The sequence below is a fragment of the Arachis stenosperma genome, chromosome 2, assembly GCF_014773155.1.
Source record: "Arachis stenosperma cultivar V10309 chromosome 2, arast.V10309.gnm1.PFL2, whole genome shotgun sequence".
NCBI lineage: Eukaryota > Viridiplantae > Streptophyta > Magnoliopsida > Fabales > Fabaceae > Arachis > Arachis stenosperma.
Window position 1 is genome coordinate 120,733,876 of NC_080378.1, and position 16,534 is coordinate 120,750,409.

General features: G+C 25.4%; 2 protein-coding genes across 2 annotated transcripts; both read left to right on the forward strand.

Annotated features, from left to right (window-relative positions):
- The first annotated feature begins 1,134 nt into the window (after nt 1-1,134).
- Nucleotides 1,135-3,123, forward strand: LOC130961123 (protein RGF1 INDUCIBLE TRANSCRIPTION FACTOR 1-like). Its single transcript, XM_057886807.1, has 4 exons — nt 1,135-1,320; nt 1,446-1,646; nt 1,770-1,985; nt 2,749-3,123. Exons 1-4 carry the CDS (start codon nt 1,318-1,320, stop codon nt 2,980-2,982), a joined length of 654 nt encoding a protein of 217 aa, XP_057742790.1. The 5' UTR covers nt 1,135-1,317; the 3' UTR covers nt 2,983-3,123.
- A 2,265-nt stretch (nt 3,124-5,388) lies between these two features.
- Nucleotides 5,389-7,566, forward strand: LOC130961126 (purine-uracil permease NCS1). Its single transcript, XM_057886809.1, has 2 exons — nt 5,389-5,811; nt 6,016-7,566. The coding sequence occupies exons 1-2, from the start codon at nt 5,424-5,426 to the stop codon at nt 7,326-7,328; spliced, it is 1,701 nt and encodes a 566-aa protein (XP_057742792.1). The 5' UTR covers nt 5,389-5,423; the 3' UTR covers nt 7,329-7,566.
- The last annotated feature ends 8,968 nt before the right edge of the window (nt 7,567-16,534 follow it).

The window sequence follows — 16,534 nt, forward strand, 5'->3', positions numbered from 1 at the left end:
CTAAAGTGAGGCTTTCACTTTAAAAATAATTTTTATTTTAATTATCCAAAGATAAATTTTTTGTCTTATTCTACTCACTTTAAAGATTTCTTAAACTCATTTTTATTCACATTTTCAATAATTAAATAATTTTGTGATAGTTAATATTTTTTTATTTATTCCATGATTAACTTTTTATTTATATACAATACGCGAATAATTTTTTGATTAAATAATTAAAATCGTCTCTGAAATATCACTCGTTTTTCGGATTAATTTTTAAAAAATATTTAATTAAATTTATTTTTCAAAAAATTTAAGTTAGTCACGTTAGCTTTTTTATTTATTCTGCAACTAGCAGCATTAAAATTTGCTAACATGGCGCGATCAATCCTAAATTAAGGAGGATCTCAATGGATTGAAATTTATCAATTTAGAATTAATTTGATCTAATTTCATAAATTTATCGTGATAGTAACCAATTAGAATTGTCAATTGTATATTATTGTAATGTCACTTAACGTGCTATATCAATAAACTCTAACATCATGAGTAAAAAAAGTGATAAAAATACTAATGTGATAATTTAAAATATTTAAAAAATATTTCAAAAATTAAATTAAAAAATATGAAATGTTTTAAAAATGAATTTGAAGATTTACTCTTCTTGTATTTACTACTTGGAAAACATCTAAAAAACAAATCATTTAATTGATAAACACTATAAAATACCTAAAAACTATCTCAATTAATAATTAATAAATTAAGAAATAAATGGGATGGCATGTCTTAGAGTTCTAGGAAGTACAATATAATGTGTGATGACATGAATTAGGAGTAGTGGGGGCCACCAATCTTAGATGGACGGTAGATACAATGCCACGTGGCAGGTAGCTAGCTTCTTGATCGTGGATGAATTTGGGAGATACAGCTATTGAGTGAGGTGTGATATTGATGCCTTAGCCGACTCAAACATCATATAAAGACGCTAACAAGATCCAAACTATGAAATCGTAAGCATCAAATCCAACGGCTCTCATTCCTCCTCAGCCACCTCACTCAATCTCATCCCTCCATTCACATACCACTCTTTCATTAATTAATTCATTCATTAATTAACAATTTAATTAATTTAATCACTCCCCACCTTTGTCCCTATAGTCTTAGCTTCTTGTGTATTGTTGAATTCTTAGTTCAACCCTCTTTCCTTTCTCTCTCTATTTCTCTCTCTCTCTCTCTCTCTCTCTCTCTCTCTCTCTATCTTTCTTTCTCATTGGAAATCCCAATATCATTCTTCACTCAACCATTGAAGCACATTGTTATTATTATTACATTATTATGGTATGTAATATCTAATATGTATATAATGTACCATATATATTTATTTTCTTTTTCAATTCTCATAATGATTTAGATTGATTCAATTTTTTTTTTTTGGTTCCTCAAAATATTTGGGGTCTGAGCAGGACTCAATGTTGGTTCCTCCATGGCTAGAGAGATTGCTACAAACACCATTTTTCAATGTATGTAGGATTCATGGAGATGCAGCTAGGAGTGAGTGTAACATGTTCTGCCTTGACTGCAATAATAATAATAATAACAACAATGGTGATGCTTTTTGCTTCTATTGCCGCTCTTCAAGGCACAAGGATCATCAAGTAATTCAGGTAAAAAAAAAAACTATATAATATATAATAATGTAGCATCATTTATATCTTATGCACATTATATATATATACATTATGAAATTCATTATTGTTCCTGGGTTTTTTTTATTTATTATTATTTAGATAAGAAGATCTTCATACCATGATGTTGTAAGAGTGGTTGAAATTCAGAAAGTGTTGGACATAAGTGGAGTTCAAACATATGTAATCAATAGTGCTAGAGTTCTGTTCTTGAATGAGAGGCCACAACCCAAATCTGGAAAAGGGGTTCCTCACATTTGTGAGATTTGTGGAAGAAGCCTTTTGGACCCTTTTCGTTTCTGTTCTTTGGGATGTAAGGTAATTAATTTATTTATTTATTAGCATTAACATATATTATTTGGTAAAAACTCGGGTGCAGTCGACTTCACGTGAAGTTCATACCTGAGAGCTGTTAGATAATTTGACTGATTCGACTAAATTTTCATCTAACGGCTCTTAAATATCAACTTCACCTGAGTTTTCACCAATTTATTAATTAATTTACCATGTTACTTTTATTTTTTTATTTTCACTTTAATTTATTTGATATATCATTGTCAAAATGAGCATCATTTCATAACTCAAATCTCCCTCTCATCATATGGGTAATACACCCAACCACCCATACATCATCACCAACCTTTGAAAGCCCATCACCATCATCATTATAATTCCCCTAACTATATTAATCATAGGTATAACTAGCCTATATATACATACATATGTAATAATGTAATAATAGTTATACTTTTGGGTAAATTAGGTTTTACTTTTTTGAAATCAAGTAAATATCACATAAAATAGTTTCTTAAAAGAGAAGTTAATGTTACATTTTATGAAGTACAAAAAAGTATCCATTGTCATATTACTTCAATTTTTTTTTCTTTAAAACAAAGTTTACTTTTTAGTTTTTTAGAAATAAAAAGAACATTATAATTTTTACCCTTTATTTATATTTTGGGTTAGGTATTGAATAATTGATTGGCACATGGCATGATGCATATATATATGTATATATAATTGGTCCATTTTGATAGGGTTATTAATTGTTATTTTGTTGGGAATGTGATTGAATTACTAGCTTGTGGGAATAAAGAGGAATGGGGATGCAAGCTTTGTTTTGGATGATAAGATCAATGAAGCATTAGCAATGGAGGGAATATCATCAAGAAGATCATCAATGTCTTCAAGGAATCATCATCAAGAAGAAGAAGAATTGGGTGAAGGATCACCACAAAATATTTACACTCCTCCACCTCCTTCAAACACAAGAAGAAGAAAAGGCATTCCTCATAGGGCTCCTTTTGGTTCCTAGTCATTATTCTTCTCCCTTTTTTTTTAATCTTCAAAAATTGGTACATAATTCAATATTCAACACCCCATCAATTATTTTTCTTCTTCATGTTAATTATTTGTATATTAAAAGTGAATATTAAGAATAAACAGCATAAATGCAAAAAAAACAAAGAATTTGTTTATGTTAGATAAGATTAAAGGCATAATACATACATGTCTTTTTCTATATGGTATTCATTGTTAATGTCCACTTTTAATTATTGAAATAACATTGGAGTCTTGATATAGTTTTGTGGAATTGTCAACTTAACAATTTTCTAATTCAAAATCTCATTTTATAGTACTACAATATGTATGTTATCATTTTATAGGAAAAATTTTAAGTGTACCGGAAATACTGATATTTCAGTTATTTTAACCGTTGATTTCAATTAATATATATTACATATATTTTTTATAATTTAGATCAACAGTTAAAATAATTGGAACACCAATGTTCTCGGTATATTTAAAATTCTTCCCATTTTATATAGTATTCAAGAACTATTTTTTTATAGATATAAGTAATTTTTAGGTATACCAATTTAGAAAATTTATTATAGAAAATAATATTGCTATTGTTCTTCCCTTCCTTTTGAAACAAACAAACAACCCTTCTTTGGGGAATCTTGTTAGTATAATTTATTTTTTTAGTAAAAGGAAAAAAGAAAAGGGAATAGTAGTAGGTTTGGTTAGAGGGTTTCATTTGTCCACAAATGCAAAAGAAAAGAACATAAAAGGGTATAGGAAAGTTCCTTCCTTTTGATTATGGGTCCCCAAAACAACAAATTATCCCTTGTGAAGAACCAATAATGCAAAATTGTTTAACATATATCCTTGATAATTTATAGTGTAGATGTCATTAACAAATTAAAAAGCAAGACTTTGTTTGAGGTGTCCATTTTTTTAGTTTTGAATGGCCCACCATCCACATGGGCCATTTCACATGAATATAACACCACCTTTGAGCATTGTTTTATATCATTCATTTGCATTATTGCATTCCATATAATATGTGCATGTAAATGTTAAATAGTTATTGAGACTAATATTTGGAGGATAACTTCAATCTTTTATTCCTTTTTAGTTATTTTAAAATTCAAGTTATATTATATTATTCCCTTGTTTCTCAAGTAAATTTCCCCTAAAAAAAGAGTAGAATTTGTGTCTAGGTATATTGTAATTTTTTTTTTTATTTGTGATCAAATTACATATACTAGTATTTAATAAAAAGTAAAAATAAAAAATCTCAGAATTTTAATGCATTACTACATTGAGAACTTCAACGCTTCAGTAAGTCAAAACTTTCTCTGCTTAGTTTCACTAATTTCTTTTTTAGTCAAAGAGGAGAGAATTTGAAAATGAGGAGAGTAACACAAAAAAAAAATTAAAAAATGAAGGATTAATTACCTTTTACGAAATGTTATTTTTCTGCTTAATTAAAATAAAGTAATAAGCCAATGCAATTAGGTAGAGCAGATATGAATTGATGGCTACTCAAAGTTTTCAATTTTCAAAAAATGTGCTTCATCCACATTTAACCAAGGAGTAGTAGGTACATCCTCTTTAAAAACAAATTAAAAAAAAAAGTAGTTGCATCAAGATGATAATTAATATTTTATATATATACATGATAATTAATATTTTATATCGACATAATATTTTTTATATACATATATAAAAATAATATTTGGATAATCACCAATAATTGTTTATGCAGGATATTTTTAACCATTATTTTTCTTTATATATAGTTTTACAACCAATATATTCACAAAAAATAGTTATTAAATTAATTATTTATATAAAAATATATATTAAAAATAAATAAATAAATCAATAAATATATTTATACAGAAATACATAATAATTGATTTAATAGTAATTTTTTTGTGCATATAATATTTTTTAGAGTTTTATTAGTACTCAACCTAAAGAGAGTAGGGAAAAATAATTAAAGTTGCATTACAATTTAAACTACAGTACAAAATTTTCACCAAGAATAAGAAAAAGACTGGGATTATATCAAAAGAAAAATCTAATGTTACTATATATGTAATGAATTATAAAATTCAAAAAAAAAATCATCACCACAAAAATTAATTATTAATTTATTATAATGAAAGAGTTTAATGCCATATAAAAAAAATTCAAATATATTAATTTTATCATCTACAAGTAGCATTTATCATTTAAATAAAAAATCACAAAAAATAAAATAAAACTTTGACAAGATACTAAACCAAAGATGCAAAATATATATTAAAATAATATATTTTAATTTTACATATTTGTATTTTATATTATCATAATCTATAGAGTGACGTTACCAAATGTATGTCCACCACTCATTCATAATCTCTATCACTATCACACTCCCCATTTCATTGCATTTCATTGCATTAATCAATTACAACAACCATGAACATGTTATCAGGATCTAAATTCCATGTTCTTCATCATCATTCCAATCCAAAAATTCCATGCTCTTCTTTCTCACTAGTTTTGAATAACAAGGCCTTTCATCAATTTCATGCTACCCCATCACCTTATTATAAGCTCAAGTACTTGTCAATGAAATGCTCCAATTCTTCTATCTCAATACCATCATCATCATCAAATGATGATGGTTCAGAATTGTTTGAGCCTGATCCATCTCTCACCAATGAAGATCTCAAGCCAACTTCACCAAGCCAAAGAACACTCACAGGTTTTGAAATGGCAAGCCTTTGGGTTGGTCTTGTTGTTGGTGTCCCTTCATACTACCTTGCTGGTTCCCTTGTTGATCTTGGCATGGCATGGTGGCAAGGTATTATATATTGGGAAAATTTTATCGTCATACTGGTATATCAGTGATTTTTAACCGTTGATATTAATTATAACTGAAATACCGGTACGACGGTACACTTGAAAATTTTCTTATATATTGTAGTTGTAATTGCTACTAAACAAAATACTAAAATATTAAGTTGAAAAATACTAATTTGACTATTTGGGCCAAAACATGTTACAGGTATTGGAACAGTTGTTGTGGCAAACATGATTCTATTGGTTCCACTTGTTCTAACTGGCCACCCTGGCACACTTTATGGCATATCATTCCCAGTTCTTGCAAGATCCTCATTTGGAATCAATGGTGCTCACATTCCAACACTCTTAAGAGCTTTAATTGGTTGTGGTTGGTATGGAATTGAATCATGGATTGGTGGTGAAGCAATCTTCCTTCTCTTGCCACAATCATTGAAAAACAATTCATCACTCTCAAACTACCTACCTTGGCTTGGAACTTCCCCACTTGAATTCTTCTGTTTTTTGGGCTTTTGGGTGGCCCAATTGGGTTTTGTTTGGAGAGGAATTGATGGAATTAGAATTCTTGAGAAGTACTCAGCACCAATACTAATTCTTCTTACAACATGTTTACTTGTTTGGTCTTATGTTAATGCTGGTGGATTTGGTCACATGTTGTCTTTGTCTTCTAGGCTTACAAGCTCACAATTTTGGTCTGTTTTTTTCCCTTCAATCACTGCTAATATAAGCTTTTGGGCCACAGTTGCAATTAACATACCTGATTTCACTAGGTATGCAAAAAGTCAACATGATCAAATCATTGGTCAAATGGGGTTACCAATTTTCATGGGACTATTCACATTTGTTGGTTTAGCTGTTACATCATCTACTAAGGTCATTTTTGGTAGAATAATTTCAAACCCAATTCAGCTTCTTGGTCAAATTGGAGGATTAACAACTTGTTTTCTTGCAATCTTTGGTATAAGCCTAGCAACCATAACTACCAACATTGCTGCTAATGTTGTTGCACCTGCTAATGCACTTGTTAATCTTAGTCCTAAGGTTTTCACATTTAGAAGAGGTGCAATTTTAACAGCACTACTTGGCATTGCATTTCAACCATGGAGGCTTTTGAGATCAAGTGAGAGTTTTGTTTACACTTGGCTAGTTGGTTATTCTGCAATTATGGGTCCAATTGGAGGAATTGTTCTAGCAGATTACTATCTTATAAAGAGGACACATTTGAGTGTTAATGATTTGTATTCAAGGAGTGTTTATGGTGCATATTATTATTATAAGGGGTTTAATGTGGCTGCAATTGTGGCTCTACTTCTTGGGATTTTGCCTGTGCTTCCTGGTTTCTTGTGGAAAGTTGGAATTGCAAGTTCTGTTCCTGATGTTTTTGTTGTGATTTACAACAATGCTTGGTTTATTAGCTTCTTTTTTGCAGGATTCTTACATTGGATCTTGTCAAGTTTCAGAAGTAAACCGGATAAATATGATGTCGGAGGAGAACCTCTTTTGTCATCGTCAAAGTAAATAATTCTTTTTTTTTAGGTGGTCGATATTTAAATCTTATTAGAAGAAATTTGACTTATCTGGATAGTATAATTATGCATGTTTTTCTTAGGACATAATCTTTTTCAATGTTTGTATATACATATAGCACATTGGTAGTTAAAAATGATCAGAACAATTTTCTTTTAAGTGAAAGAGATTTCATATTGTTTATTATTGATTATGTAATATGGCATTAATCAATTATGCAGAGAGCTTTTGTTACTAAAAACTTCTGAGTAGATATCTTTATTTTTTGAGTATTTTTTTTCCTGTGTTGCATGCATTGATCTAACTATGTTTTCCTTTTAGAAGTTGAACATTAAAGTGGAAGACAAAAGTAAATTAAGAATTGAAGAGCTTGAAATTAAATTATTCTTATATTAATTAAGATGCCATGCCATCAACTTAGATAATCAAGAACTTGATGGATTTTGTTTTGGAAATTTTTGGGTCTTGGGTTTTGTTTTGGACTAAGTTCTTTTTTCATACATATTGGGCTATACTTTCATCTCTCATTTTTGGATCTGTTTGCAATATTTGGGCCTAGGCCCAGTTTTAATTTTGGAAAAGAGGCCATTTTCTCCTATCGAAAATAAATGAGAGCTATTAAAAAAAATAGAATAAAAGAGAGCAATTTTGAATTTTCTATCTTCTTACTTAATATTTGTTTAAGGGGAATATATATATATATATATACACACGCAGTAACATTACAAAGACAATTATTTAAAATTATTCTATTTAATTTAATATCTATAATTTTAGTCATAATATTTATAATTATATAATTATTTTATCTAATATTATCTAATTATTTTAACAATAATTAATGAATACAAAATAAATTAATTTTGGATTTTTTTTACTATGTCTGTCATCTTTTAAATATTTATTATATCAATTTTCATATTGTTTAGGTTTGTAATAATTGCTCTTTGAAAGAGCTAAATTTATCGCTTTTATATAGAGTTAAAAGTAACTTAAGTTGAGTTGAGTCGAACCAGGCCAAATTTAAATTCGATTCACGAAAATTAAACTTGACTCACGACTCAATTTATTGGCAATCAAAGTTATTTGTAAAATTTAAATTTGACTCACAAAAAACTCATAAATAAATTCAAACTCATGAATGAGTTCAAATAATATTAATATAATCTATAATTTTATATAAAAATTTATATCTCTATCAATTATTATTTATGTCATTTGTCATAATTACATATAAAAAATTGTATATATGTGTATAAAATACGAAATATATATTAATATAACTAATTATAATATATATATATATATATATATATATATATATATATATATATATAATTGAGTCAGTTCACGAGTTAATAAATTGAATTTATCTAATTTTAAACTCATTTCATTTAATATACCAGTTCAAATTCAAATTTAAACTTGATTTACAAACTCATGAACTTAGTTTATGGACAAATTACTAACAAATCGAATTCAAACGGTCTCATTAAATTCTTTCGCAAACTTCTTTTCAAGATTTCATATTTACTTGAATTTATTTCGTTATTATATATATTATTCTTCACCTAAATAAGTAAATAAATAAATAAATAAAAGGGGAAAAGTTGTTATTGTTTGCAGTTGATTATTCAACTATGTTTATTATATTAATTAATTAATTAATTAAAAGTACACTCTTCGATCCGATTCTTTGCTTTGATTTTATTTTCTTTTTCAAAGATCGAGGCTTAATGTATACCACAAATCTAAAATAGCATAGATACTTAGAATCTGAACTTAGTTGTTTTATGGAAATTAAAGAATATGCTCATCGATCATCATCATCAATTCATCATCTATTTTAATTTGGACAACGAACAACTGATCAATATGTTCTTTTTTATTGAGCTTTTATAGTAATATTGTCAGTAATCACGAACTCATATGCTTGGCTGTGAAGTTAAATGCTTTGTCTTTAGAAAGCAATAAGCTATCTATAGCTCATGAATTTTGGCCACTTATTAGATACCTAGGTATTCATATAGGTTAGGTTATACACACATAATTAAAAAATAAATAAATAAATAAATAAATTTGTACTTATTAAATATTAAAAAATCTAATAAAATTTTATATATTAATCAATATTTAAATTTATTATTATTTTTTATATCTAATATTGTCTGATCTTTTTTAATTTTAAAATTATTTTATTAAATACAATTATTGTTATTTATATTTTTTTATTGAAAATCAATTTTAATTTAATTTATTAAAAAGATAAAGTATTAAATTAGTCCCCTATGTTTGAGCATAATTCTGTTTTGGTCCTTAAGGTTTAAAGTGTCCTATTTGAATCCAAAAAAAATTTATTTAGTTTCAATGTAGTCCCACCGTGAGATCAAAATTAAATAACTAACGAAATGTCTTACATGACAAAAGTACAAAAACAATATCGATAATTTGGAGAATAAGTACAAGCTCCAAAGACACAAAATCAACCGTGGATGCATCAATATTTTTATTTATTATTTTTCTTACAATTTAAATCAAATATTTTCTTTAGAACTAAGGAGAATGATAAATAAATGTATTGATATATTCACGGTTGATTTCGTACCTCTAGAGCTTGTACTTATTCTTCAGATTATCGACTTTGTTCCTGTACTGCTGTCATGTAAGATATTTCGTTAATTATTTAACTCTGACCTCACAGTAGGACTAAATGGAAGCTAAATAAAATTTTGTTGAATTTAAATTGGACACTTTAAACTTTAAAGATAAAATTAAAATTACGTTCAAATATAAAGGATCAATTTAATACTTTACCCTTATTAAAAATATATAAATATTATATTTTTAAAAAGTTATCGTTCAAAGTCAAATTTAATAAGCTATTTTTATAGAGTAAAAAGTTTATGAAATTAACTGTGAATGATCTTCACCGATGTTTTCTTTAATACGTTGGATCTAATTGTTAGTAATATTTTTAATATTAAATTGCCACTATCTTTCGATTTAGGAGTAGTTTGACAACTTATAGAAGGAATAATAATATGGATGTGATTTTGCGACGGTTTTATGTAGAAAATGTTGCCAAATCAATCTATTATATGAGATATTGAGATTTAAGGTTTGGATATTTTTAATTTGTAAGAGGGTTTTGTGAAAAAAGAATATAAAAATCAAAATAGGTAGATATGAAACCCTAATTATATCCTTTAAATTTCATTGTCACTATTTGTTGATTTCTAGCTAGCAACTTATTTCTGATCAACGCAATTCAAAGACTTTGAACTTTATGTTAGTCTCCACTACGTATGAAATGAAGTTATAAATGTAAGCTAGGTGTATGTCTAATCTTAACATTAATATTCAACTAAATACACAGGAAAATTAAACCGATTACAATTCAAAACTTCAATAACACATGAATATCTCAATATATGTAAATAACACAACTCCTAACATATAATGGTCAGACATATAATTATTTATATATTTTTTTATTAGTTTAAATTTTTTAAAAAATAATTTAATGATATGGTATTAAAATTTTTATACACAAAAAAATTTAGAGTTCGATTCTTATTATTGAACTCTAAAAGATAAAAAAAAATATAAAAAAAATAAAAAAAACATATAAACAAATTCATTAAAGATTCTTACTTAACAGAGAGATATAATCATTTATGTATCTTCTTTTATCATTTTAAACTTTTAAAAGTAGTAGTTTTATGATAATTTATGTTCTCTACCATATTTATAATTCAATGATTTCACAATGCAATTCTAAATTCTGGTAATAGTAAAAAAATAATAAGACAATAATTTAAAGTTATTTTATTTAATTTAATATCTATAATTTTATACATGTAATATTCAAAATTACACATTTATATCTAACATGATTCAACTATTTAAGTAGTAATTAACAAATACAAAATAAGATAATAACAATAATAATTAAAAAATGCAAAATAAGTAAGAAAACTTTGGAATGCTTTGTAATGATTTCTTAGACATAATAGTAAATTTGATTCCTAAATTTGTATACAAATTTTAATTTAGTTCATAAAATTTTAATTATTTTTATTTAATTTTCAAATTTTGTGAACACGACTCATGTTAATTTTTGAACCAATTTTCAAAGTACAAACATTAATAAAATGTTGACGTGAATAACTGGATGCTATGCTAAACACTATAAAATAACATTATTTTATTTTTAGCACTCAAATAATCCAAAAACATAATAAATGATATTTATTAAAAATTTTTGTCAGAAAACATATGATACGACGGCATTTTTTGACTAGCTATTTAAACACCAAAATTAAAACGGCATCATTTTATAAATTTTAGCATAATATTTGATTATCCATATTAATACTCTATTAACATTTTAATACTTGTCCTAGGACCAATATAAAACACATCTGCAAAGTTTTAAGATTAAAAAAAGATAATTAAAACTTTCTAAACTAAAATAAGGTGTACAAATTTTTTGACTAAATTAAATATTAACTCCGTTTACTATTCTTTCATAAATATTTTTGTACAACAATACTAAAGAGACAATAATTCAAGTTACTTTATTTAACTTAATATTCATAATTTTATATTTATAATATTTATAATTATACAATTATTACATCTAATATTACTCAATTATTTTAATAATAAATAAATAATATAAAATAAGATAAATTATAATTAAATAATATAAAATAATTAATTTTAAGCCGTTTTAAAATTTAATAAACTAATTTTTATTCTCTTCCAAACATTCTTATTTTTCTGCAAACTAAAAAAAACTCTAACCAAAACTCAAAAGGTCTTAATAAGGCGATGGTATTAATGAAGAAATTAAATTAATAATAGATAAATAAAGAAACAACTTACTGGACATAAAATGAGATGAATAAGCTACTACCTGTAGTTTTAATTATTCACATACAATATATTATAAGGTGATGTGGGCCAAACCCTAATTCAACAATACCATGCAAAGAATCAGGAACATAGGACAACCAATAAACCTACATTTATAGTTTTTTTTTTTTGGTGACTAACCTACATTTATAGTTAATTAATCATATTGATTTTACACTAATTAAATATTTTTAGGGACCAATATTTATATGACTCTTGACCAAACCTGGAACTTAATTGTGACCAATTAGCATCCCCCAATCCTAATAAGCAGTACTTAGTTATACACACTCCAATATATAATTAACCTTTGTTTATAGTAATACTTAAAATAATCTTACCTTAATTAATTAGTATTTGCTTAGATTAGTGCTCTCTCTCTCTCTCTCTCTCTCTCTCTCTCTCTCTCTCTCTCTCTAAACTCACACACTTCACACGTGCACCATGCATCTTCATTATTATTATTATTATTATTATTATTATTATTATTATTATTATTAGATAAATTTTTATTTATATTTATTAATAAATTATTTAGATATACATAAAAATATTCTATAATTTAAATATAAATATGGTACTCCAAAAATACTTTCATATGTATTTTTATTATGATAAAAAATTATACATTCTAATTTAAAAAGTATAATTTACTATCCTAACGAATTAGAATACATAATTTTTTATTCTAGTAAAGATATACATGAGAGTATTTCTTATCTTAAAAAATATAATTTACAATCCTAACAAATTAGAATGTATAATTTTCTATCCATTAATAATATTGTATTTAATTTTTAATTTTTTTTAATTTATTTAAAATTATTGAACTCAAAATATTACTTTAATTCAAACCAATCACACGCTGGTATCATGCACCTATACATATGCATGGGATGTGATCCAATAAGAGAGGGGTTTCAGCAGTAAATTATAAATTAATTATAAATAATTATCCCCTATCAATAATAATAATAATAATAATAATAATAATAATAATAATAATAATAATAATTACTTAATTAATTATAATTCATGATCACCTACTACTTAGCTTCAGCATGACTTCATTATTTGTGGCTTCAGCTTATTAATTAATATTATAATTGGTTGACGCGCATATTCACCTTATTATTATTATATATGATATATTGTTGTTGTTAATAAATTAAATTAACAAGTGCTACAAATATATAAGTACAAGTGCATAAGTTCATGAATTAATAGTCAACAGCTGTAATGCATGGATAAGCTTAGCTACTATGCATGCATGTTCAACCAAACTCTTTGTAGTTTTCTCTTTTCTTAATTTAGATGGATCCAAGAAATGTTTTGGTCGGAATAAATTTTAGTTTTTAGTAGCTAGCTTCATGCATAAATATTATTTATCATATAAGAATTATAGTACATACATATAGAAAAGACTGATCAACAGAAATTGAACAATTAATTAAATAAAAAATTATTACAAAATACAACACAAATTAATTAAAAATCCAATAGAATAAAGCCAGCAATAATGTTTCATTTTATAGGTTTTATTAATATCCAAAATTTTTTGTTAGGCAGGTTTTGTTTAATTTCTTGCTTGTCAATGGGAAGAGTAGTGATTTTAGATAATAATCAAGGCTGAAGAAAGTAATTATATTATTGAGAAAAAAAATGAGTACTGACTAAATTACCCTTTTCTCTTATTAGAAATTAAGTGAGTCTAATTTACACTCAAAATTAATTTAAAAAATAATAATTATTTTACACTTATAAAAATTATAAGACCTTTAATAATTTTAAGTAATGTAAGAATTGACGTCTCTCTAAATGAAAAAAAAAAAGGAAAAGTTGTTATTTTTGTTAGATATGTGACTTGCCTTATAAGTTAGCTTTTCTGCTTTCTATTGTTAGCTCCTTTTTAAAATTATTAATATTGTCTTTTTTACTATTTCTAATCTATTAAAAAGTTAGTGTACTTAAACAAAAGATGGAGTAAACTATATATAAAAAATTAGAATGCTAATGAATTTATCTATAAATAATGAATGAAATTAATTTGTTGTACTAATTATTTATTCTATTAAAATTTAAAATATTAATAAATATATTTATAAATAAAAATATTGTTTAGATACTTTTATTATATAAAAATTATCTTTCGTAAATAGTATATAATTTTGTTTATTTATAAATAAAATTCATTAGCATTTTAAATTGGTAAATTGGTAAATTTCCACCGACATTCACAGAAAATATAAAGCATGGTAGCACCCTATAAACTGTGAAGCACACTTATAACTTGACCACTTAGCCAATTGGCTTAATTAGGTAACGAAAAGACAACTATGTATTTATCAAATATAAAACTAATTAATATATAAGAAATTAAATACTATATTAATTATTTGACAAGTACAAGTCCATTTGCACAAGTGTGAAAAATGCAAAACCGGGACATAGTTTTTGTCTCATAAGGAACTGTGGAAAAATAATATTTTTTAATTTGTACCTATTAGTTGAGTCTTTGGAACCGTAGAAAATTAAAATAAGAAAAATCCCAGAAATTCAGAAAATTTTTGTTTTTAAATATTTATTTATTTATTTATTTATTTATTATGGTATAGTCCTTTTTTATGAATGTTGAGCAGCTTTAGGGAATTATGGGTAATCATATGAGTATGGCATTGACGGGACTTGAGAATTGAAACAATTAGTAATGGTTGGTCGTGTCTTAATGTGGACATAAATAATTTGCAAGTTGCAAATACTAATAGCTTAGTTAGTAGTTACTAGCTATATGAACATGTCAGCCAAAACCAGTACATAGATTTTTATTTGTATATAGTAGCTAGAATGAACCTCTTTATAGTTTATATGTCTATGATGGTTTTCACCAAATCAAGTTGCTTGATGGGGATGGAAGTTGTGTCTATAACTATAAGGTCCGTGCAATAATGAATCGTTTGCTAATACTATGAGTAATTTTGAGCAATTAATAATTATTGTATATGCAATGTAATATATATGTCCACTTATAATGATATATATATATATATCTGTGTGTGTGGATGGTATGGATTGAACATAAAATTGGTCAATGTATTTCATACGCATTTCTATTAATTCCTTTAATTATATATATTTTGAGCTAGAATAATTCTTTTGAAGTTTAACCAGGGAATTAATTTTTTTAGTTAATATTAGTTAATTTCTTAAAATTATACTTTTATTTTAAATTTTAAATTATAAATTATAAATCTTAAATTTTAAATCTTTTAAAAAACAGAGTTAAAAATAATTTTATGATAAAAAAATTACCTATTTTTATTAATTAAAAGTTAGCTCCTTATATTTATTCTTTTAGAAATGTAAAAATTAAAATATTATATATATATATATATATATATATATATATATATATATATATATATATATAGTTTAATTTTGATACACTGAAGTGTAAAGCGTTTTACATAGTCGTGCAATAACATTCGTTGATCATTCATATAGTCAATGTAAAAAGTTGTTATTTTTATTTATATGATGTTACGTAATTAGATACACGTGTAAAACTATTTTACATTGACAGTGTATCAATATATATATAATATATATATATATATATATATATATATATATATATGATGATAAATAATTAGTCAAAATTTTAATAAAATATTTTTATTTTTTTAATAAGAGACCTAAAGCCTCTCTCAAATCTCTATTGATATCGTATCGGATGAATTAATTTCTTCTATGCCAATTTGGATTTTGTCAAAAGAGTTTTTTTTTTAAAAAAAAAAAAACTAATTACACTTGTTACTATATCACCAAAGGAGATATATATTCTCCCATATATACATATACAATACGAGCATATTTTTTAGTTTTGACATTATATAAGATAATAGTTGACCAAATTTTTTTTTCCGAATAGAAAAGTTGCTAATTGTAACATACACATTTCACGTGGAACTACATTTTTCTCCTACTATCCTTTTTAACTAATTAATTCTATGATGAATATTACTTCGATCGATTTGATAGATGTTCATTGCGTGATTAATAATGTAGTTATTAATATGCTTTATCTAAGATGAGTTAGGTCCTAGTAATTCGTCCTAGAATTAGATTGGTGTTGTCTTAAGGCTTGGGCTAACATATTGGGTCTAGGTTGGGTCAATATGCTTCTTGAATTCTTATTTGTTGGGTTTATGTAGGAATAATTTGTGAAGTTAAAAAAGAGTGAACACCCAACTCGATTTCTGTCTTTTTTATAAAATATA